Raw genomic sequence first — 25663 nt, forward strand, 5'->3', positions numbered from 1 at the left:
TTAAATTCTGCTAAAAACATAAAAGTCAATAGTTTATTTTTATTCCTTATGGTTATTATGAATGACCTTTTCCATGAAGACAGTTTTTCTCACAATAATGATGTAATATCCTCGCAATATTCTTCGTATGTTAATTAAATTAAAAGACAAATATCATTTTGAAGTCATCTATGGTTCTCACTGTTGTACATTATGTTTACGCAAGTGCGATTGATGTTAAAAGTTGAAATTGATATGTCGTCAAAGATAACAATTGAATAGCTGCGTATTAGTATCAGCTGTGTACATATTTCGAGGAGTGTATAAATTGTATTCTGTATATCACTTGTTACTGTACTTGCTGAAGTCTACCAAGCACAGTAGGCAAAGAGGACGGCAATTGCTATACGATGATTCGGCTTTCGTGTATTCTGATCGCATTGGCGCTCATTGGTGAGTTAACTTATTACATATATTGCATATTCTTATAAGATAAACGAATACATAACACACACACACACACAGTGTTGTAATTAATTACACTTGAATTATCAAATGGTTTTTAGTATAATATAAATTTTAGTACCATTTCTTATAATTTTAGCATAAGTAATTGTATAATTAATTGTAATTTTATACTGCTTTTTACACTTTCATTTATTTTATAAAAGAATGTAAGTGGCATTTTCCTATCCTAAGTTCTATGTTATATATGTGAAAGAATTATATGTAAATTGCACAACTGTATAAGGCATAATATATGGTAACTTCTAGTTACTATATAAATTCATTTTTTGTTTTATAATCTTCTTGTGTGAAATTTCGAAACCTCACATTTACATGTGTCAAGAAATATACTTATACAAAAATTTATATACACACGTATCTATTATACAGAGTGTCTGACGCAAGACACGTAATAAGCATATAGAACGTCAGAACATGTCATTCTGAGTACGAGAACTCCTATCATTTTATAAATGTATATAACTATTTTCGGTAAGTTCGTGTTTACAAAGCACGTCTCATAGCGTTGTACATGCCGATTAGCTAATCTTCTTTTGTGAATAATCTAAAATTTCACGTTGTTGTTTGCAAAATGACAAGGGTCCTTATATTCAGAATGATATGCTTTAATATTTATATGGTAATTCCGTGTCTTATGTTAGACATCCTATATATATACACTCCTATATATATATATATATACACTCACTCGCAAAGAACGAGCCACTAAGTTTTAGCACAGTTTTCTAACATCTTTCAATACCGATAACTCACAAAGAGATGGCAAGACATGTAAAATCGACAATTGAATGAGTCATATTTCATTCGAATGGGGGGATTGAGTACGTGAAAACCCTAAAAGAGTTTGCGTGCATGGGCCTTCGTTTGTGAGAAATTTGCAATTAAAAAAACAGCTACATGTTAAGTGTAACTTGGAATCAATAAGCGTGAAGCGCGGTAAGTGCGGAAGCTAAGGCGCGCGCTAGTATTTTGTCGTTTACGTCCGAGGAGTGTTCGAGTCCTCGCAGTGCCAACTTTTTTTTTATAATATTATGTATTACTATATTTTATAATATTTCTATAATATTTTTAATAGTATAGAATAATATTATAGAATATAATACTTTTATTATTTTTTATAGGACAAAAATATAATGCACACATATACAATAATATCTGTCTTATTATGTAAAAAATAACAAGAATAAATCGTTTTAGCAAATATTTGAAACTCCATTGCGTATGTTCGTTTGCAGTCGTAATAATTTTTAATTTCATATCAAAGGACACTCTCTCACGAATAGTTATTTTAGCAGGTGATACGTATTCATCTTCACATGTTAATGTCGTGGCTTTTTCCTGTGCTTCTTGTTCGACATTTTCTTCTTTTTCTCTTGGCAAAAAATATTCGATTTCTTCGCTCAATATACAGTCCCTGACCAAATTAATAGATGCATTAATAGATTTTTTTCACTAAATCAATTATACGAGCTTCGCCAAGTTGTTATTTTTGAATAAAATGTTTTGAACTTATTTTGATAACTCATTGTGGGATTACAGACATAAATGAAACACAATTGTGATGATGATAAGTCACTTTTTCTACCCATATTTGTAAAGGTAAAAATCAATAATTTGTGTTTAAAAACACCTATTTTACTTTAAAAAGAACAAATTCGAAGTAAAGAAACAAGTAAATACTAAAAACTTCAGCCACATTGTCTCCAAACACGTCCGTACCTGGAGCGCGCGACAGTTCTACTAGCGCGTGTCATGACTTGTTTAAAGATAAAAGCGAAATTTGATAGCTAGTGACGTGACACGTCGGTAAAAGCGTAATTGAATACTAAAAACAATTGTCTAACATTATTTTCACAATTCAATTACCTCAATCAAGTAGAATTGGGATAAATAACATAGTTAATTAGAAAAATAAAAGAATATAAGGTGCGTCTTATTAATTTGGTCAGGGACTGTACATTTACTCAACATTTTAATAAAAGTTTCAAATAATTTTCCAGCGACTTCTTTACAACAATTTTTTGGGTGGGTCGGCATAAATCAAATTAAATTGTAATAACGTATCAGTGAAAAAATTTATTATGGGCAAGTCATATCTTTTGTGTATTTTTAATGTTTACAAAAATATACAAAATATTTACCTCGAAAATATGCGATATTGTCAGTTAAATCTTTTTTTGATATATCAGATTTTGCTAACACTTAAATGTGTTCTATTAATGATGGATCCACATTTGATTCCATTTTTATTGTTAGCATATATGATCACACACTATAACGGTGACTTCCTTACTGCAATATTCAAAAGAATACTAACCGAGAAAAAGGTCCACGTAGCCCTAACGCTTTCTTGAAATCATAGTATGCATGTGCGCAAACGAATACCTGTTATAACAATAGAAACTTTTCTTACGAAGAGGCAAAAAAGAGAGAACGATTTTATTCGTGTCCCATGTTCGAGGCAATATATAAAGGAAAATGTACGGCAATGTCTGAATTTTATAATAAATAATTAAAACGTTCACTCTTGTTATTTTTTATATAATAAGACAGATATTATTTATATGTGTGCATTATATTTTTGTCCTATAAAAAATAATAAAAATATTTAAAATATTATAGAAATATTATAAAATATAGTAATACATAATATTATAAAAAAAAAGTTGGCACTGCGAGGACTCGAACACTCCTCGGACGTAGACGACAAAATACTAGCGCGCGCCTTAGCTTCCGCACTTACCGCGCTTCACGCTTATTGATTCCAAGTTACACTTAACATATAGCTGTTTTTTTAATTGCAAATTTCTCACAAACGAAGGCCCATGTACGCAAACTCTTTTAGGGTTTTTATGTACTCAATTCCCCCATTCGAATGAAATATGACTCATTCAATTATCGATTTTACATGTCTTGACATCTCCTTGTCAGCCGAAAATTATCATATTGAGATGAAACAAAACTCAAATTAAGGCTTGTCAAATTAAAGTAAATTAAGGATATTTCTTGTCAACAACCAGAAACCTAAAAATAAATTAATCAGTAATAAATATTTTATAAAATAGCGGAAGATAGATTCAATTAATGGGAACAAAAATTTGTCTTTTAACTGTTGCACTGTTCAGGGGAATCGGTTCTTTGGTATAAAAATATATGACGTTTAAAGTTCATTTATTTCTCAACAAATCCATATCTTAATCATTATTCTATGATCTTTTTTGATAAAGTTATACCGTTTTGAAGAAAATGTTATAAGTCCGGATATGAATCCTATCGAGCATTTATGGACAGCATGTTGAAACGAAATGTAAGCAAACATAATACTCAAACGTTAGTACCACTTCGCAACGCTTTTCAAGAAGAATGGAACAATGTAGAAAAAGAAGATATCAGAAATTTGATTTACAGTATGCCCCAACAAACAGAAGAATTATTAAATACGAGAGGAGGCAATACGCACTATTAAACTTAAACACACACATGCACACATCCTGATCGAGTTACATGTTAATTTCCTTTTTGTAAAAGTTTTTCACGATAATTTTTATTCTGAACCGCGGACTTTACAAGAAAAGGTTGTCCACTTTGTAATATTTTTTTTCAAAACGGCATAACTTTATCAAAAGAGATAATAGAAAAATGATAAAATATGGATTTGTTAGGAAACAAATGAACTTTAAACGTCATATATTTTTGTACCAGAGAACCGATTCCCCTGAACAGTGCAGCAGTTAAAAGACAAACTTTTTTTCCCATTAATCAAAGTCTACCTTTAATATTCTTGACAAGAAATGTCCAAACTTTAATTTGAGCTTTGTTTCATCTCAATACGATGAGTTATCACTATTGAAAGATATTGAAAGATATTACAAAACTGTGCTAAAATTTAGTGGCTCGTTCTTTTTGCGGATGAGTATACATATACAAGGCGTCCTATTTTAACTTGGAGACTAAAACATCTCGAATATAATGCATATTCGACGAAAAATAAAAGTTATAGAGTTAGATTAGATGAATTAGATTTTAGATCCAATAAAGCCCAAAATCTAAGTAGCTCATCTGATCGTCACCATCAAACTCTACAACTTTTCTTTGAAACATTTTTTTTTTCAAAAATGAATTGTTTTTGAGATATTTCGATGTCTAAGTTAAAATGGAATACTTTATATACAGAGTCTTATAATTCTCCTTTAGGAATTCGTGTAAACATAGAGCGGATTAAATTCTATGCTATTTTGTGATAATTGTAACAACTATTGAATTATTAATTATAGAAATTTGACGAATGAGCGTGAACTAAGAGAGAAGAGACATATAGCTGTTTGGGCCATAGCGCAGTTTAATCGATCGAGACGTATAAATAGTGAAATGACATGAGTAACATTTTCTCCTCGCCGCGCCGACAACAATTGTTTAATTCACTGGACCGCGTTATGGCCTGAATGATTCCAATGCTCTTGCAATATTTATTGGATATCTTCGATATTTATCGCAAATATCGTAAAACGACTTTTTCCTTTACCTCAATCAGATCTTTGTCTCCGTTAGCTATGGCTACATGAGCTACCAAACATCCTACATACACACACACGCGCGCGCGCGCGCGCGCGCACGCACACACACACACACACACGCACGCACACACACACACACCACACACGCGCACACGCACACGCGCACATCCTATTACAACATACAAGGTGTCTCATAACAACTGTTACAGAGTTCATGGAGATATAAAGCGAGTCAGACAAATATAAAAGTCCTCTGTTTTGCGATATTCACGATAATTATCGAGTTATTAATTACAGAAATCCGATGAGTGAGCGCGCGCCGAGATGAACAATTAGAGAAGCGTCGTAGCCTCTGGGGCCACAGCGCGGCCCAGTCGATGCAGCTGTTGACGGCGTGGGGCAAAACATAGGTGCAGCGACATAAAACACCAATAGCGGTGCGTTGTTTTTCCTCTCGTCACGCACCGCCAACAGTTGCTGAATCGACCGAGCGGCTACAACGCTTCTCCAATTATCCATGTCGGCGCGTGCCCACTCCTCAGATTTCTGTCATTAATAACTCCATAATTATTGTGAATATCGCAAAACAGTATGGGACTTATATTTGTCTTAATTCACTCTAAAGGCTCGTTTCCATTAGCTGTAAGAGTAAGGCTGTATGGCTGTAACGTAAGATGTCAGCGAATGAAAATATTTCATTTCGTGTCTTGCAACCTTACAGCTGTACTCTTACAGCTAATGTAGACGAGCCTTATGTCTCCACAAGTCTATAAAAATTGTCTACAAAATAAGACACCCTGTATATACAGAGTGGAACAAATAAAGCTCAATAGTTCTGAAACGGCTGAATGGATTATAATGTCCTTGAATTCGATTTCTCGACCCAATGTGCTCTTTCATGTGGACTTATTTTCATTTTCCGCATCTATAAACCCTTTGTGGGCGATAGGGGGTACTGAGCTTCTTTTTTTTTAATGGCACTTCCAAAAAATTTTAACAGGGAATTCTAGGTTGAAAAAGAAGTCACTTTTATTCGAAAAATTGTTTTTTTAAAATCATTACTCTTCGTGCTAGAACTATTTAAAATTGTTCGAGGTGTGGAAATCCAAGCATTCATATCTAACGGATTCATTCACCAATTTTCGTCCTGTTTACTACCCAATGAACGCGTCCGTGTACTACAGACCAAAACTGATGAAAGTGTAAACAATTACAGATCGAGTAATATGGACGCGTCTTTTTAATCGATAAAAAGCCATATGACTTTTGCCATAACGTTGTCGAAAGACGACATTTGCTTCGTGATAGTCGTTTCGCCAAGTAATTACTGACCAAGTAACTACTAACAACAAAACTGTTATATCAAAGAACAACGGGTAAAAAGTATCGATTTTGGCTCGTCGTGGGGAACGAACAAAACACATCATTTCTATAGAATTTTGACCTGCCGAACACGATGCCGTCGTTAGTTTTCCTCTAAACCTCGGAGAACATGTTCAAATCCAAGGATTTATCATCCAATAATCATATGGTCCAGGAAGCCTTTGCGTAAACTTTGAAACTATTGCAAACTCGTGTATTAGCTAAATTAGCTAAAGACAGTTTAGATTTTCGATTTAGAAATATTTTCGATTTGACAGTTGAAAGTGTTCTCTTTTTATACAAATTTGCTAACAAATAATATACACGGTGTCACAGATTATCCGTATCACTCGATTTTTTTTGTAAACACGACATTTTAGGGAAAAATGTTTCAGACAAAAGTTGTCCAAATTAATTGGTGGAAAAAGATGATTAAAAAATGGAATAAAAAATAGGTTTTCTGTTTGAAAAAAGCAATGATCAGTGAATATCTCGAAAGTAGCGCCATCTGTAAACAAAATGATATAGTTGTCATACAGGGTGTCCCATTTTAAAGGACCCACACAAATATCTCAGAAACATTGCGTTAAATTGAAAAATGCTTAAGACAAAAGTTGTTTAGCTTGAAGGGGGACATAGGGCAGCGATAGCGTTTTGTTTATAGATGGCGCCACTTTCGAGATATTCATTGATTATCAATTTTCTTAAATGGAAATCCCAGTTTTTTATTACATCATCTTTTTCTACCAATTAATTTAAACAACTTTTGTCTGAAACATTTTTTTATTTGCTTAATATATTTTGAGATATTTAGGGAAAACTTGATAACTTTTCCAACATTTACCTTACGATATCTCATTAACTATTCGTCGAAGGAAAAAATAGTATTAGACTTTTTTACTTTATTTACTATCAAGAATATATTACTATAATAGTGCCCTAACTTTTATTAACTTATCGACCTTCAGAAATTTCAAATTTATTAAATTAATCAAAGTAGGGTAGTTAGGGCACTATTATAGTAGTATATTCTTGATAAATAAAGTAGAATGATAAATAAAGTAGATAAATAAAGTAGGTAAATAAAGTAGAAAAGTCTAATACTATTTTTTCTTTCGACAAATAGTTAGCAAGATATCGTAAAGTAAATGTTGGAAAAGTTACCAAGTTTTCCTTAAATATCTCAAAATATTAGGTTGGGGAAAAAGAAATCCATTATTTTTTCGTTTATTTCAAGGCTTTATTTAACATAGTTATTAGGATTGTTCGATTTTGGTCAAATAAGCACCGTTTTGTCCTACAATTTGTCGCCATTTTAAAGGTAATTTCATGATCCCTCTTTCATAGAAGCCCTGGTCCTTATTTGCAAAAAACTCGACTAAGCGATTTTCACAGTCTTTTCTTGAGGTCAATTTCTTACCATCAAGGAAGTTTTGCAATGACAAAAACAGAATCGCTTGGTGCCAGGTCCGGACTATAAGGTGGATGCATCAAAACTTCCCAATCAAGCTCCCGGAGTTTCTGACGAATTACTATAGACGTATGTGGCCTGGCATTGTCCTGATGAAAAACAATTCCTCTCCTATTAACCAATTCTGGCCGCTTCTGGTCGATCGCTAGCTTCAAACGGTCCAATTGTTGACAATAGAGGTCCGAATTTTGTGTTTGGCCATATGAAAGCAGCTCATGGTGGATGATTCCTTTATAGTCCCACCAAATACTCAGCAAAACCTCCCTGGCTTAATCCTGGTTTGGCCACCGTTTGAGCCATTTCGCTGCGCTTTGACCACAATCGTTTTCGCACAATATTGTCGTATCTATTCCATTTCTCATCCCCAGTCACCATCCGTTTCAGAAATGGCTCGATTTCGTTCCGTTTGGTCAAGGCTTCGCAGATTGAAATTCGGTCCATCATGTTTTTTTGCGTCAATTCGTGTGGCACTCAATTATCGAGCTTTTTTTTGAATCCAGCTTTATGCAAATGGTTTAAAACTGTTTTGTGGTCGATCTTCAGCTCTTGGGCGATACTACGACTGCTAACATGCCAGTCTACTTCGATCATTTCCATAATTTTATTGACATTTTCGACAACGGGCCTACCTGTGCGAGATGCATCTTTAACATCAAAATTACCAGGACGGAATCGACGAAACCAAAATTGCGCGTGATTGGCTGTGACAATATCGGGACCATAAACACCATTCACAATTTCAACCGCCTGGCTTGCATTTTCGCCTTTATCGAAGCAAAATTATAAAATATACCGAATTTTCTCTTTATTGACGTACATCTTTTTACGTGCTATAACTCACAACTTAATCGACAAATCACAAAAACGTTAAAGAATTTTTTTAGTACGGAATGTCACTTTTCCAACGAGTATAAATATTAACCTATGCGATTAATACATCACGTTATATATATACTACTAAAGTCATCTAGCGGAAAAATAATGGATTTCTTTTTCCCCAACCTAATCTATTAAGCAAATAAAAAAATGTTTCCGACAAAAGACGTTCAAATTAATTGGTAGAAAAAGATGATATAAATAATTTGGATTTCCATTTAAGAAAATTGATAATCAGTAAATATTTTGAAAGTGGCGCCATCTATAAACAAAATGCTATCGCTGCCCTATGTCCCCCTTCAAGCTAAACAACTTTTGTCTTAAGCATTTTTTGATATAACGCAGTGTTTCTGAGATATTTGAGTGGGTCCTTTAAAGTGGGACACCCTGTATGACAATTTTTCGAATAAAAGTAATTTCTTTTCGAATCTAGAATCCACTAACGTTAAAATTCTTTGAAGGTGTCCATTTAAAAAAAACGAAGCTTGGTACCCTCTATCCCACAAAGGGCAATTGCGGAAAATGAAAATAAACTTACATGAAAGAGCACACTGGGCCGAGAAAGTCGAACCCAAGGATATTAAAATCGATTCAACCGTTTCAGAGCTATTGAGATGTAATACTTTATTTAGTTCACCTTGTGTGTGTGTGTGTGTATACGTACACATACACTGGGGAGCAACATATCATGCCGTGTCAGGAGAAGTAGGGGAGACCGGGGATAGTTGATACACGGGGCACGTTGATATATTTAAAATTATTGCAAAATGACAAACAGTAAAATTGCATAAAAAATATAGTAATTCTGCAAAAACATTGCGGTCAGATTGTAATAAGTTATTTCAGGCTTATTAGTGTATTTTTAGAAACAAAAAACATTTTTAGTTTTTGAAAGTCAAAAATAAAATAAATCAAACGTATATATTATGTTAATAAATCTGGTCATTATATTATGATTGCAACAGTTTATTTAGAATCTTCATTTTAAAAATAATAATTTTTAGTTATATTGACGGCTTGAAATATACTTTTGTTTATAGAATAACCAAAATATGTAAATATGGTGAGCTGGGGCTGGTTGTTACAGGGTCTGTTGTTAAGGCGGTCAGCTATTTACTGTAACTTACTGCACTAGTTCAGTAAGTGCACTAACTCACTAATGCAATTAAAATAATTGACAAATATGCTTTTATGTTTATACCATTGATAAATATATTTATGTTTATATCACTAATGCTACATGAATATATATTTATCTGCAAAATATTAATAATTATGTTATGCACATTTCTAATTTATTTCTAATCATTAAATATATTCTTTGAAATACAGAGATCTGTAACAACTGATCCCGATAACTGTAACAACTGACCTCATACATGAAGTTAGTTGTTACAAATGCTGTCGCCATATATTTTTCATTGATGCAACAAAGTTAATAGAAATATTCAATTGAAAAAATAATTTTTGTGTTGTATATGCATGTAGTTATTAAAAAATTCTCATACCGTTTATATTCCATTTGTTACTTACGCTTAAAAAATTCATTAAAAAAAACTGTATCAACTAGCTCCGGTCTCCCCTACTTCCCCTGACGCGGCACGATACAATGCTCCCCAATGTGCTTCATGAAGTTTTCTCGAATTGAAATCTGAGCAATAGCGACAATTATGGCGATTGTGTGTACCATATAAAATCAGATTATACCAGATAAATAACGCATTTGTTGGAAAAACATATACTGTCGTCGAAAAGTTTCCTAGAGAATACCTAAACCTAAACTTAAAATCTCGCGTCTTGAGGCTTCTTGCATCAACAATATTTGACTTCATGGTATACCCAAATTGTTTACATAACATACACTGGGGAGCACCGTATCGTGCCGCATCAGGGGAAATACTTCTCCTTCGGCAGCCCCCACTTACATTTCCTCCACGCTTCCTTCTTTAGCGATCCGATCGCCAGAGAAGGAAACGAGGAGAAAGTACGCAGTAGATAGGGACCGCCGGAGGAGAAGTACTTTCCCTTTTTTTTTTATCACGGTGGGGAAATCTTCATGGATACCCCCACCTTAAGGGGGCGGGGGTTGTGCCAGACTTTTACCGGCTAAAACCCTACCGGAGTGTTTGCCAGGCGGGCCGGAGTGTGGGGAATCGGAGGAACTGCGCCTGCACTCCCTCCCCGACACTCTGGCTCTAGGGCTCTCAAGGAGCCCCTCGCCCAAATGCCGCGCTCCCTCCCACAAAGGGAGTCAGGGGCGTGGTGTCCCGGCCGGTTGCCCGGTCGGGTTGGTCTCCTGGTCCTAACTACAGGAGAGACGGGACACCCACCCTCTCTCCTAGCCCTCCTCTCTAACGGAGGGGAGCGGGGGAGTCCCCCGGGCCCGTCCCCTCTAAACAGGCCGCCACTCCCCCTCTACCTACCCTTACCGTCGTGCGGGGGGAGGCAGGTTTAAGCCCGTCGCCCCCCCCCCCTCCGCGCAGACGGTGACGGGCCCGAGGCGGCCGAGGAGGCCCCCGACGAATCGAGGGTGGCTCCTCGGCCGGCGCTACCTCGGGTCCGCTGAAAGTACTTCCCCTGACGCAGCACGATATAATGCTCCCCAGTGTACATATCCAACACTTAAAAAAAATGAAATAAATTTTGTTTTAATAAGATTACTTAAAAATTCAACTTTTAAAATATGAGCATTTAAGAAACACAATAATTTAAGATATTTGTATCTTATATCATTTGCGGGTTATTATTTTTTATACAAAATATGGCGAATACAAAATTTATAACTCTCGGAAATTTTTAACGAATAATTAGAAATTTTGTGTATTTTAACTTTTGTAATATAAATGTACATGAAAATTCGAGTTGTTTTCAGGATAAATTTGAAAATGTTTTTATATTGTAGGCATTTATGCAGAAGAACCGGAGAAATTGGTAGGAGGAACTCGTACTGCTATACAGGAAAATGCACATGCTGTGTCTATACAAATGAATGGACAACATTTTTGTTCTGGTAGCATAATTAATAACGATGCTATTCTTACCGCTGCCCATTGCGTAACAGAGCTCGTGGCTATACCTCATATGCTGAGTTCTGTAACCGTTGTTAGTGGTTCGACGTACAATAATATGATAGACAATAATGGACAAAGACACCGAGTAAAGCAAGCATATTACTATCCTGGCTACCAACAAAGTTCGGGTAGAACACCAGGCGGTGACATTGGTATCCTTAAGGTAATTAATATGATTATGACGTTTAAGAAAACGTAAATACGTAGACTGCTGAAAAAGTTTCTGCAAACGATATGAAAAAAACATGTAAAATTCGGTAAATGGCTTTATTGTTTTTCAAAGTATTTACCTTTAAGATCGATACACTTTTGCATATGCTCGAACCAATTTTCGAAGCATTTTTTCCATTCTGAGGCTGTAACCTCAGAAACCAATGTTCGGAATGCTTCAACAGCTGCTTTAGGCGACATAAATCGCTCATCACGCATCTTATGTTTGATGTTTAGGACGGTTAGAGTCATTAGGTGATAAATCAGGTGAAAACAGACAACGAGTCATCAATTCGACATTTTTACTGGATAAAAAATCAACGGTTTGACGTGCTGAGTGACAGCTGGCGTTGTCATGATGAAGAATGATGCGACGATTTCGATTTCCATTTTCTCACAAAATAACTTCTTTTAAAATACTGTGCAAACAAAACTAGTTGACAACTGGTTACAAACTGTCAACCAAATTATAGGTTAGAAACGTCTAATTTCACGGGTATGATAGTAGCAAAAGGGTGCCGCCACTGCAAGTACTAGATTGCAGAAACTTTTCCAGCAGCCCTAATATTAGGTGTACAATTTAATTTGGTGCCCTTTTTATGAAATTCGAAGTTTATTTCATAAAAAGACAAGTACACGTTTAATATTCGAAATAACTCCATTATTTCTGATGACTTTACTTCATCTTTCGGGCAACTGACGAATGCCCTCGCAAAAGAAATTTGGTGGTTTTGACTCGATAAAGTCATCGATGCATTCTCGGATTTCGTCAACTATTTTAAAGTGCTTATCAATTAGATGATGTTACAGCGATCGAAATAGGTGGTAGTCCGATGGAGTGAGATCTGGTGAATAAGTCGCGTGAGAGAAAAATTCCCAGTCCAATGTGTAAATGACGTCATTTGTCCCTTTTGTGACATATGATTGAGTGTTGTCGTGCTGTAAAATCATTTGCCTACTTACATTGCTAATATAAGGCTTCTTTTACTCCAACGCATCACTCAAACGGATAAGTTGTTGTTGACAATACTCCACAGTAACAGTCTGGCCAGGATCCAGCAACTCGTAATGCATATCTTTCGTATTCCACCAGATATTTAGCAAAACTTTTTTGCATGATTATTGGGCTTCGTAGTCGATGTCGACAGTTGGCTAGGATCTATCATAATTTTTTGCGTTTAAGATTATCATATTGTTGCGCGTGTCCGTCTCGCGCGTACCGGATCCGCGAAATGAACTGACACAGGATTAGAGGAAAAGAAGAACACCGCTTTACTTCCAATATGTACAGACTCACGAATATCCTCTCGTCTGAACAATATTAAAAAGAAACGTCTAAGTCACGTCTGCTCGCGGCGACGGCTCGTGATAGACTCCGCTGCTATTGTTTTTCAACAAACTCCTGTCGTCCAGACAAACATCCTTCAACTGTCAAAATCCATATGCCTAAGGCTCGCGGACAACGGACGCTTCCACACTCCTTGTGCCTCGTACACAACAATATAATGCCCATTTTATATCACCCGTAATGATCTTGTACAGAAAATCTTTTCTTTTAAATTAGATCAGCAAAGACATTGCCGGATCTTCGCTTTTTGTTTTCTAAGCTTAAATAGCTTGTGCAGAACCTATCTATTCTCCTTCTGAATTTTATCAAGTTGATGTAGACAATGAGATATACATTGTTGAGTAACCCCGTGTTGTAATGCAAGCTCCTGTTGAATTTAAGCAGAGTCTTCAGTCAACAATTACTCGAGTTCCTCGTCGCCAAATTTTTGTGGTTGACCCGGGTATTGTCGATCCGAAAGATCAAAATTTCCATTCCGAAATCTCTTGTACCACTTTTTACACGTTTTATGTGTTACAGAGTTTTCATCCAGAGCGACACAAATCATCTCCATAGCTTCAGTAGTATTTTTCTTTAATTAAAATGCGAAAGAAATGTGTCTCAAATGCTGCTTATCGTGCCATCATGTTCATTGCTGTTTTGTGAAATTATGTCACCTGCTTCGCCAAAATATATAATGTTTTGAAAACCTAGTCGTATACATTTACGAACTACAAAATGGCGAAGAACTATTTAGTTTTGAAACGGAATAATAATGCACGAAATGTAAAGGCACCAAATTAATTTGAATACTTGATATATAGGGTGTGGCAAAAGTCTGGAAACACTCAAATATTAAAAACTTAAAAACTTAATTAAAAAAAAAACGTTTCAGACAAAAGTTGTAAGATTTAAAAAGACGCATTGAACGGTAATATCCGCTTTACTTTGGGTGGCGTTGCCAAAGTCAGGTCAAGGTCAACCTGATATTTGTAAATGGAATCTCCCACTTTTGATTACATATTCTTGTAGCTTACCTCGAGAGCTTTTCAAAACACTATAACAAAGTTTTATTTCGTTAAGTACTTTCCGAGTTATGAGGCGCGAAGGTTGCAGTACCGCCGACATTAGCATTACCCAAGATGTACCGTATGGAGATTGCACGGTCGAATTTACATCTCGTGTGTGCGTGCGTGTGTGCGTGTATGTGTGTGTGCGTGCGTGCGTGTGTACGTATGCGCATGCGTGTATAAAAAAGTGAGTGAGTGAACAATTGAATGAGTATGCGTCTACAAATATAAATATTCGAATTGTTGACCTTCAATTTGACACTGAAGCAGTCGATCATGAAAGCTCCTACTAACATTTTCCAATGTTTCGGAGGTAATTAATGCCACTTCAGTGGTAATTCGGTGTCGCAAATCATCCACATTTTGAGGTTTTGTTTTGTAAACGCGATCTTTTAAATATCAAATATCAATCGATATTATTTCTGTTATTCGCAATATTTCCAGTTTAAATTTTGATACAGTTTGGTTTCAGCAGTATGGTGCCCCTCCACATTTTGGATTGCAGGTACGACAGTTTTTAAATGACATTTTTCCTGAAATGAAATTTCCTGAATGGTTAGGAAGAAGGGGACCAATCGAATGGCCACCCCGATCACCTGACATGAATCCCTTGGAGTTTTTCTTTTGGGGCTATTTAAAAGATCGCGTTTACAAAACAAAACCTCAAAATTTGGATGATTTGCAACACCGAGTTACCACTAAACTGGCATTAATTACCTCCGAAACATTGGAAAATCTTAGTAGGAGCTTTCATGATCGACTGCTTCAGTGTCGAATTGAAGAAGGTCAACAATTCGAACATTTATATTTGTAGACGCATACTCATTCAATCACTCACTCATTCACTTTTTTACACACGCACGCACACACGCACGCACACACACACGCACACACGAGATGTAAATTCGACCGTGCAATCTCCACGCGGTACATCTTGGGTAATGCTAATGTCGGCGGTGCTGCAACCTTCGTGCCTCATAACTCGGAAAGTACTTAACGAAAAAAACTTTGTTATAGCGTTTTAAAAAGCTCTCGAGCTAAGCTACAAGAATATGTAATAAAAAGTGGGAGTTTCTATTTACAAATATCAGGTTGATCTTGACCTGACTTTGGCAACGCCACCCAAAGTAAAGCGGATATTACCGTTCAATGCGTCTTTTTAAATCTTACAACTTTTGTCTGAAACGTTTTATTTTTTAATTCAGTTTTTAAGAGATATTTAAGTGTTTCCAGACTTTTGCTACACCCTGTATAATATTATCTATCATAATGATACCGCCAAAAGATATATACGTGCCCCTTAATTCATTCCGAGGCATTCATAGAGCATAGAACGGATTAAGATAAACCTAAAACTTCTATGCTATTTTACGATATTCGCAATAATTATCGAGTAATTAATTTTAGAAATTTGACGAATGAGCGCGTATTAGTTATCGAGATAGTATTAGAGAAGCATTTCACCCGTTCAAGCTATAGTGCGGTCTAATCAATCTAACAACTATTGCCGACATGCGGCGAGGGAAATGACAATGCGCCGTTACTTATGTTTTATCTTACTGTCCCTATGTGTCACCGCGCGTTGGCAACAGTTACTGAATCGACTGAGCTGCGCTACAGCTCGAGCGGCTGAAATGCTCCTCCAATATTATGTTAGCGCACACTCATTCGTCAGATTTTCATGATTAATAACTCGATAATTATTGCGAAAAACACAAAACGGTATGAAAGTTTTATGTTTGTCTTAATCTGTTATACTACTGTCATCAAAAAGTATCCGAACTTTAATTTTAAACATCAAAATTACAATTCAATCATCAAAATTCTTATAGTTCCCTTCAAAGTAGTCCCCATTGCTTACAACGCACATATGCCAGCGTTTAATCCAGTCTTGGAAACATCGCTCATACGCGGCAGACAGTATGGCCTTCAATTCACGCAGCGATTTTTCTTTGATATTCTCAATCGATTCGAAACGCTGTCCGCAAAGTGGTTTTTCAGTAGGGGGAACAGGAAAAAGTCGCAGGGGACCATGTCTGGTGAATACGGTGCTTGCGGAGCGACATTCGTTGAGTTTTTTGTCAGAAATTCACGCACAAGTGTCGAGGTACGCGATGGTGCAAAATCCACGAGTTGTTTTCCCACAATTCCGGTCGTTTCTTACGGATTGTGTGCTGGCACGATCCAAATGATATTCCAGCTTCATCTGCTTTCTCTCGCACAGTCAATCGACGATTTTGGAGCACCAATTCTTTCACTTTCTCAATGTGAGCGTCATCCGTTGACGTTGATGGTCTTCCAGAATGTGAGTCGTCTTCAATGGATTCTCGTCCTTCTTGAAACTTCTTAAACCACTCAAACATACTTGTTTTCGATAAACAATCATCGCCATAAGCTTTTTGCAGCGTTTTGAATGCGCTTGTGAATGAAATTTCGTTCGAAACACAAAATTTCAAACAAATTCTTTGCTCCATATTTTTCGACATCGTAAAAATCGCCGTGCGCAACAATCTTCACTGACATAAACAACTACCACTTTCAAACGGCTTGAAGGAACGCCATGATTTTTTCACCAAATGTGAAGGACATATGTACCAACTTAAGAAAGCAAACGGATTTTATTAACAGTTTACTCGCGATTTTTAAAAAATAAAGTTAGAATACTTTTTGATCACAGTAGTATGTCTCCTCAGAGTGTATTATAGGGCACTCTGTATATTTATTATGTACATTTAAGCATGTTCAAACAGGTTCTAAAATATACAGATTGTCCATCAGAACACATGACAAAGTTTGTATGCGTATACAAGGTCTGATGTAAGATACGCAATAACCAATATAAACGATCAATAGAACATGTCTGAATACGAGGACCCTTGTCAGTTTGTAAACAATTATGTGAAATTTCCAGTTATTCATAAAAAAATATTGGTAAATTAGTGCGCGCGACGTTGTGAGACGGGCTCTGTAGATGCGAGCTTACCGAAAATTTATTCGACGTATCGAAAAACAATTTCTCGCGCGGCGCCGCGTCATTGTTACGTCCTCAACTACTATTTAACTACTTACCAGTAGCTACTACCGCTAATTGTAAGAGGCAGTCGCTTCATTGCGTGTTTTGTGTTAGACACCCCTCAGAAGTAAAGAAAGTTCTTTATTTATTCATTTTATGAACCATCATATAAAATTTCAAATCATTAACGAAAAAAGACCGGCAAATCAGCGCGCGCGATGTAGTGAGTTGGCTCGATCGCGTGCAAAAAAAAACTTGGCTGCGTAATTGTTTCTTAGCAACGATTGGTATAGGATTTTGGACAACAAACGATTGTTTACGCGCCTATTACATCTTTTCTCCGTCTTTCGCTGTCATCTGATACTGATCATTGCAAATAAATAATCGTGCAGTCAATTTTTTTTCATGAGATCGCATGGTTCCAGGACATCGTGTACACTTTAGTTAGTTAATTTTTCTTTATCAATAACTCGAAATTTTACGTAACTTTTTCAAAAATGAAAAAAGACTATTCTACTCAGTTTGATTCGTTTTATTCGGACATGAACTTTGTTATATATTAAGACCGATACTCTGCATATAACATGCATTGATTTGCAATATATTTCTTCTTGCTGTCAATAAATATTATATTAATTCGAGTGTATTAAATCATTAAATATAATCAGACTAATACTATTGTTTAGCTTATTAAAATAAAATATTTTCAGCTGTCTCAACCCATGGTATTCAACGAGCGTCAAAAGCCAGTTAAGCTTCCATTTAAAAATATTATACCAGGTGTACCTTTAAAGGTTGTAACTTGGGGTGCACAAGGATTTAGACAACGTGTGCATAATGATTTAAGGAAAATAGAAGGGAATAGCATGGAAGCATCAGAATGTCAAAGATACCATCGTTATATGAAAATTGATAAATTAGAGTTCTGTATTCTCATCCGTGCTAAAGTTGGAACGTGCAATGTATGTAATCGTATTTATAATGAAATGTTTAATATATTTCACAGTAAAAATATATTACTTTAATAAACATAGATGATAAGTATAACATAATATTTTTATCTCAGGGTGACAGCGGTGGCGGTGTTATTTCGCGAATCGATGGAACCATTGTCGGCTTAGTCTCTGGTGGAATGCCATGTGCCCACGGTATTCCAGACGTATACACCACTGTTCACCCTTACTCCTCTTGGATCAGGTCAATTGTATCCGGCATTTAATTTTATCTCTTTTTATATATGTACTGTATGTTTCAATAAACGTTATTAACTGAGCACCACAATATTGTGTATAATTAATCTCAATTATTACTTAACCATTTTTGCATCAGAAAAACTTCCTTTATTGTTTCTTAGTCCATTGAAAAATTTTCGGTCAAATTATCGTATTTTCGCAAAGATCAGGTCGCACTATATTAACTTTATCATATTTAAAATAATGAAATAAAACGTTGACGAATAATATAAAATAGTGACGATTATTTATTTAATCCTTTCCAACAATTCCGGCATTCTTTCGTTTTCTTATTACTTTAATTTTTTTTACCATAGCCGAAAATGATTCATGAATACAGATGAATAATTTATTAGGATAATTAAATATGAAAATGTTAAAATATGGGAAAAATAGGATCACTTGGATTCCATACGCTTGGATTCTATTTTTTTACGCTCAATAGTAGATCGTGCAACCAAACTAATCGCAACACATTTTTTTTTATCAAAAATGACTCGTTATTTCTCGTTATTTACAAAACTGTTCAACTTAACAGCTTGAGCACGACTTTGTAATTTGTTATTCTTTCAATATTAACAGCTGATGGAAACTGTTAACTCTGTTACTGGAAGACTATCACCGGTGAATCAATATACCCTGCAATACTTTGCGCGACATGCATATAACACTGTTCCCCTTCCTAAAAATTATCGTCTCGATAACTCCTTTCTATAGCATTTCCTCTTCAGTATTAACTCCGGAGTTCTAAAATTTTCTCCTGCTCTTCCTTGAGCTAATGCTTTAAGTTATTATAAATGACATTTGTTTCAGTTAAGTATTTCGGTTTCTTATTTCTACACAGGATCTTATAAAATTCTTCTCCTTTCTTCCTTTTCACTTCTTCAGACAAGAGATAATTTGATAATTTTGAAATTTCCAAAAGTTGATAAGTTAATAAAAGTTAGGGCACTATTGTAGCAATATATTCTTGAAATTAAATAAAGTAAAAAGTTCTTATACTATTTTCTTTTTCGACAAATAGTTAGTAAGATATCGTAAGTTAAATGTTGAAAAAGTTACCAAGTTTTCCTTAAATATTAAAAAGAATATTAGGCAAATAAAAACATGTTTTAGACAAACGTTGTTTAAATTAATTGGTAGAAAAAGATGATATTATAAAAAATTGGGATTTCCATTTAAGAAAATTGATGATCAGTGAATATCTCAAAAGTGGCGCCATCTGTAAACAAAATGATAAAGTTGTTTTATGTCCTCTTTGAAACCATATACAACTTAGTATCTTTCATGTTTTTCGAAATTTTTGCCTCACTTTTGGCTCATTTAAAATGGGACATTCTAGTATATGATAGTGATCCTGATTTTCATTTTCATGTCTGTTTAGTATCAAACGATAATTGCTTTATACAGGAATCCAGTACTGGACAAAATAAAGTACGCACCTCGAATATTTTCATTTGCGTGAACAACTTAGTAGTCTTGATAGATAGAAAGGAAATATGTATATTCGAACAAATAGAAGGTTTTATTAATTTACTTCTAAGTATAAAAAAATATATTAAACTTCCTTCAATAGTTAAATCCCTTACAATTATTATTATATTTATCTTGGACAAAATAAGATACATAGATAATAATAAAGAGCAAATTAAAGATAAGATTTAAAACTATTAGGTGTACAAATGAATAATCCAAATTATTTTAAGCAGTTATGAAGTCAATTTTAATTTGAATAGATTTTCCCGCTCTTTTGTGATCATGCAATATTGACATATAGCTATTAAAAAGAACATATAGTTTGGTGAAAGGCGAAAGGCGAAAGACGAACATAACCTTCAAAAGTATTCAGTTCGGTACAGTCGAAAATGGCAACAGATAAGGTACATATCCGACACTGCATTCTTTACGAATTCCAACAAGGAAAAAATGCTGCAAGAGCGTGCGAATTGATTTGTTCCTTTCTCGGCGAAGATGTTGTATCGTACGATGTGTGCGCATTTTCGTTTAAGCGGTTTAAAAGCGGTAATTTCAGTCTAATCGACAAACAACGCCCTCTGAAGTGCGATAATGATGATTTGGAACAACTGCTCGCTGAGAATTCGGCACAAACATAAAAAGAGCTTGCAGAACAGTTGGGAGTAACGCAGCAAACGATTTCCAAACGCCTACATGAGATGGGAAAGATCCAGAAAGAAGGAAAATGGGTGCCTAACCGCATGAACTCACTGAAACCAATAAAAATCAACGAGTGGCAGCGTGTCTTTCTCTTCTCAATAAGCAGCGTCGAAAGTCTTTCTTGTGGAAAATCGTTACGGGCGATGAGAAATGGATACTCTATGACAATCCGAAACGCAGAAAGTCATGGGTAAATCCCGGCGAATCATCAAAATCGGTCCCAAAACCCAATCGCTTCGGAAAGAAGGTTCTTCTCTACATTTAGTGGGATATCAAGGGCGTGCTTTATTATGAGTTGTTGGAACCGGATGAAACAGTTACTGCGTGGACTGCTACCAACGTCAATTAATCTGCTTGAGTCAAGAATTGGAATGAAAACGCTCGTATACTAGCAAAGGAGAACGTCCAGTGAAACTGTTGCATGACAACGCCAAGCCACACATTGCTTCCAATACAAAGGACACCATAATGAGTCTTGGCTGGGACGTCTTGCAGTACTCGGCGTATTCACCAGACATTGCTCCATCCGATTATCACTTGTTCCGGTCGATGCAACACGCCTTGTCCGATATGCACTTCGAATCAGTGGATGAGATTCGAAAATGGCTTGACAACTTTATCGTGTCCAAAGACATAACATTTTTCCGAGATGGAATTCATCAGCTGCCTGAAAGATGGTTTAAAGTTATAGAAAGCAACGGCGAATACTTTGATTGAACAATTTAATTTACTTTCTTTTCAAATGAACCTTGAATGTAGCTGAAAAAATTGGATTATTCATTTGTACACCTAATAATATTTCGTATGGCTGCCTTTGCTTATATAATCGCTTGCCAACGTTGAGAATTACTCTTGACTAGATTTCGAATGTCCTGCTGGTCATTGTTTTTCTATACTTTTTCCAAGACTTCGAACGGCTTGATCTTATTCGTTACGTCACTCTTACTAATTTTTTAGTCTAAACTGGACCACACACGCATATAATAAAATAGACCACAAGTTTTCAATTGGGTTTAAATACGAAAGTCATGCCGAAAGTTTCTAGATATTTAAAATCAGAAAGCCTTACGACAATAAAACTCAGTACATTTGAAAAAGCATCTCCTCTACTGAATAATAAATTAGTATGGAAAACTTGAATTTACTGGTTTAAGAAAGGGTAGTTGTAGTGTGTCGGTTATTTTAAGTCCGTCAATCGATTGCGATGAAGCTCGAGATTTTCGTGCTATGATTTTTTACAATTTTAAATTTGGTTTCATCAAGACCAACATCATGAACGTTTGGTGAATTATTTTGGGGACTTGACTCCATCATGTGCTACAGTGTTCAACTGGTTCACCGAAACGTGAAGGCACAATTTAAACATAGAAGGCAGTCTTAAAAATGAGCCACACTTAGGCGTCTTCACATCGCAATATACAGGGTGTATCTGAATGGTCTGTACAAACTTTCAAGATATGTTCCAGGGACCAAAACAAGTAGAAAATGAACATAGGGTCGAAAACGCTGCTTTCTAGAGTTATAACGGTTTGAAGTTTTCCTGCAGTAGAAGAAATTATAACGTTAAATAATATAGGAGTTGCAAACTGTATTTATTTATTTCTACGGATATAGCAAGACAATACACTTGCTATAACAAATGCTCAAAATGGCCTCCGTTAGATTCCAAGGAGGCCTGTGCACGCCGCCGCATTGATTGGCGAACCCATTGAAAAATACCAGGTATATTACGGATGATGTCGCAGCCATCCAAGATCCGTTGACGAAGAGTTGCAATATCTGGTACTAGGGCAGAATAAACAAGAGTTTTCAAATACCCCCAGAAGAAGTCCAATGAATTAATGTCAGGTGAGCGTGCTGGTCACGATATTAGTCTTGCCCGACCTATCCATCGGCCAGGATAGGTGGCATTTAAGAATTCTCTGGCAGGTCGACTGAAATGGGATGGTGCACCGTCATGCATAAACCGCATTCTTTGTCGTATAGGCAATAGCACATTCTTTAGGAGACTTGGAAGTTGATTTTTTTAAAAATCGCGATAGGCTTCACCATTTTGTTGGTTTTTCACCAATCTTGCTGTTAAAAAATACGGCCTAATCAAGTGATCGCCGATAATTCCTGCTCGAAAATTCAGGCTAAATTGCTGTTGATACCGAGGTTGCACAATACCGTGAGGATTTTCTTCTGCCCAGAGGTGATTGTTGTGAAAATTAATTATTCCATCCTTGTTAATACCAGCTTCATCCGTAAAAAGTAAAGAAAAATCAAAAACTGGATCCACATACTGCTGTAAAAACCATTCAGAAAACACCAATCTTGCTGGAAAATCTGCTGGAGAGAGTCTCTGGACTCTCTACAAATGATATGGATAAAATAGCTGTTCATGCAGAACTCTCCATACGGTAATGTGAGATGTTCTGCTGCTTGCAATTTTTCTTGTACTGATGCTGGAATTGTTGTCAACTTGATCTAAAATGCTTTCTTCAACATCAGTTGTTCGAACAGTTCTTGAAGCATCATAATTGGCTGTTACCGGCCTGAATTGCCCAGTTTCTCGTAGATCATCTCGGCGATCAACTGCTGCGAACGTTTGATAATTTGGAGTTCGACCGTCTGGAAAAGTTTCTTGGTACATTCGAAAGGCTAATCGTCCATTTCCACCGGCACGGCCATCCATCAGATGGATATCCGCCACTTCTTCAAATGAATATTCATTCATGTTTTTAAAATAGGCTTACAAACGAGCTTTGCAAACGATGCTTTTAACTGAAATACTTGCTTTTGGAGTTACGATGCTTTGAAATTTTCCAATAACTAAAGAACATATCACGTCAAATTACGTAGTCTCTTATTTGAAAACAAAACAAAACGGAAAAACAAATGAAAAGCTCGAATGTAGCAAGAAACTCCAAACCGTCAAGAATTCCAAACCATCACACGTTCAGCAGTTAATCGGCGATTATGAGAAATTGGGCAATTCAGGCCGATAACAGCCAACAATGATGCTTCAAGAACTATTCGAGAACTGTTCGAATCTGATGTTGAAGAGAGAAAATTTTTCTTAAGACGGTTCTTTGAATTGTCATCACTTTTCTTCTACTGCAGGAAAATTTCAAATCGTCGTAACTTTATAAGTAAGCGTTTTCGACCCCATGTTCATATGACATTTTCCGTTTGTTTTGGTCCCTGGAATCAATGCGTTGACGTGTCACTGCTTGTGTTCAGACGAATGGCGAACATTTTCAACATTTATTGTAACTAACTCAAGGTCACATTAAAACCAAATGTAAATAAGCCTAATTAAACGATTGTCGTCTACAATAATTAATCCTAAATTTTTCCTTGTGTAAGTAATACAGCTAACAGTATTTTCAACATAACTCCCGAAATAAGCATTTTCGCACCTACGTCCATATAACATTTTTTTATCCTTCAGATGTGAGGAACATATTCTGAAAGTTTGTACAGACCATTCAGAAACATCCTATACAGGGTATTCTAAAAAAATATGTCAAAAATTTAAGGAGATATTCCTCATATCTGAAGGATAAAAAATGTTATATGGACGTAGGTGCGAAAATGCTTATTTCGGGAGTTATGTTGAAAATACTATTGCTAAATACTATTGTTGAAAATACTGTTAGCTGTATTACTTACACAAGGAAAAATTTAGGATTAATTATTGTAGACGACAATCGTTTAATTAGGCTTATTTACATTTGGTTTTAATGTGACCTTGAGTTAGTTACAATAAATGTTGAAAATGTTCGCCATTCGCCTGAACACAAGCAGTGACACGTCGACGCATTGATTCACGGACACGTTCAAAAATACCCATCTTTGGTAAACTATGCCTTATTCGTAAACACCAATCAGAATAATATTGACCTTTAATGTTATGGTTACACCTAGACAATAGTCATGATTTTCTCAATCAAACTTACGGTGATCGATGGATAGAAAGAGGTGGATCTATTTTGTGGCCTCCGCGTTCTCCGGATTTCAATCCGATAGATTATTATTTATGGGGATATTTAAAGGCAATCGTACATGCTACAACAGTGCGTGATATTCAAGATCTTCGTGACCGTATCACTGCAGGTTGCGAAACAATCCGCTCTACGTCAGACATTTTTGAACGTATTCGTGAATCAATGCGTCGACGTGCCACTGCTTGTATTCAGGCGAATGGCGAACATTTCAACAATTATTGTAACTAATTCAAGGTTACATTAAAACCAAATGTAAATAAGCCTAATTAAACGATTGTCGTCTACAATAATTAATCTTAAATTTTTCCTTGTGTAACTAATACAGCTAATAGTATTTTCAACATAACTCCTGAAATAAGCATTTCTGCACCTACGTCCATATAACATTTTTTCATCCTTCAGATGTGAGGAATATCTCCTTAAATTTTTGACATATCTTTTTAGAACAACCTGTATATTAGGTGTGTGAATTAATTCGGTCCATCTGGCGGTCAATTGCTGTACTATGTAATTTTCTAACTTCTAATGTCTGCAAAAGGCTTTATTTTTTAGTTTTGATATCTGGCAAGGATATTCAGTTGATAAACGTTTGGGTTTGTAACAATAACATCGTGTTTATCTGATTCGAAAATGTCGAAATTCGAGCCAAAAAAGCATAATTTCCGGGAGGTTCTCATTTTCTGTTTTCATTTGAAGAAAACAGCCGCTGAAGTTCATCGAATGCTCGTAGAAGCTTATGGTGAAAGTGCTCCCACCGATAAATCATGCAGAGAATGATTTCGACGTTCCAAAAGTGATTATTTCAGCGTCGATGACAAACCTCGTCAAGGTCAGCCGTAAAAG

The 25663-nt window shown here is 35.7% G+C and overlaps 1 protein-coding gene across 1 annotated transcript; it reads left to right on the plus strand.

Annotated features, from left to right (window-relative positions):
- Positions 1-262: 262 nt before the first annotated feature.
- On the plus strand, positions 263-18702 carry LOC105181774 (chymotrypsin-1). The gene is made up of 4 exons (XM_011138758.3): positions 263-432; positions 11633-11964; positions 18132-18383; positions 18488-18702. The coding sequence occupies exons 1-4, from the start codon at positions 390-392 to the stop codon at positions 18638-18640; spliced, it is 780 nt and encodes a 259-aa protein (XP_011137060.1). The 5' UTR covers positions 263-389; the 3' UTR covers positions 18641-18702.
- Positions 18703-25663: the final 6961 nt, after the last annotated feature.

The sequence above is a fragment of the Harpegnathos saltator genome, unplaced genomic scaffold (assembly GCF_003227715.2).
Source record: "Harpegnathos saltator strain DR-91 unplaced genomic scaffold, Hsal_v8.6 scaffold39, whole genome shotgun sequence".
Lineage (NCBI taxonomy): Eukaryota > Metazoa > Arthropoda > Insecta > Hymenoptera > Formicidae > Harpegnathos > Harpegnathos saltator.

What these genes read in the sequence shown, in the direction of transcription:
- LOC105181774 (XM_011138758.3), top strand. Translation starts at nt 390, where the DNA reads ATGATTCGGCTTTCGTGTATTCTGATCGCATTGGCGCTCATTG. An exon ending in GATCGCATTGGCGCTCATTG is followed by an intron (nt 433 to 11,632) that starts GTGAGTTAACTT and finishes TTTATATTGTAG; the next exon opens with GCATTTATGCAGAAGAACCG. An exon ending in GTGACATTGGTATCCTTAAG is followed by an intron (nt 11,965 to 18,131) that starts GTAATTAATATG and finishes AAATATTTTCAG; the next exon opens with CTGTCTCAACCCATGGTATT.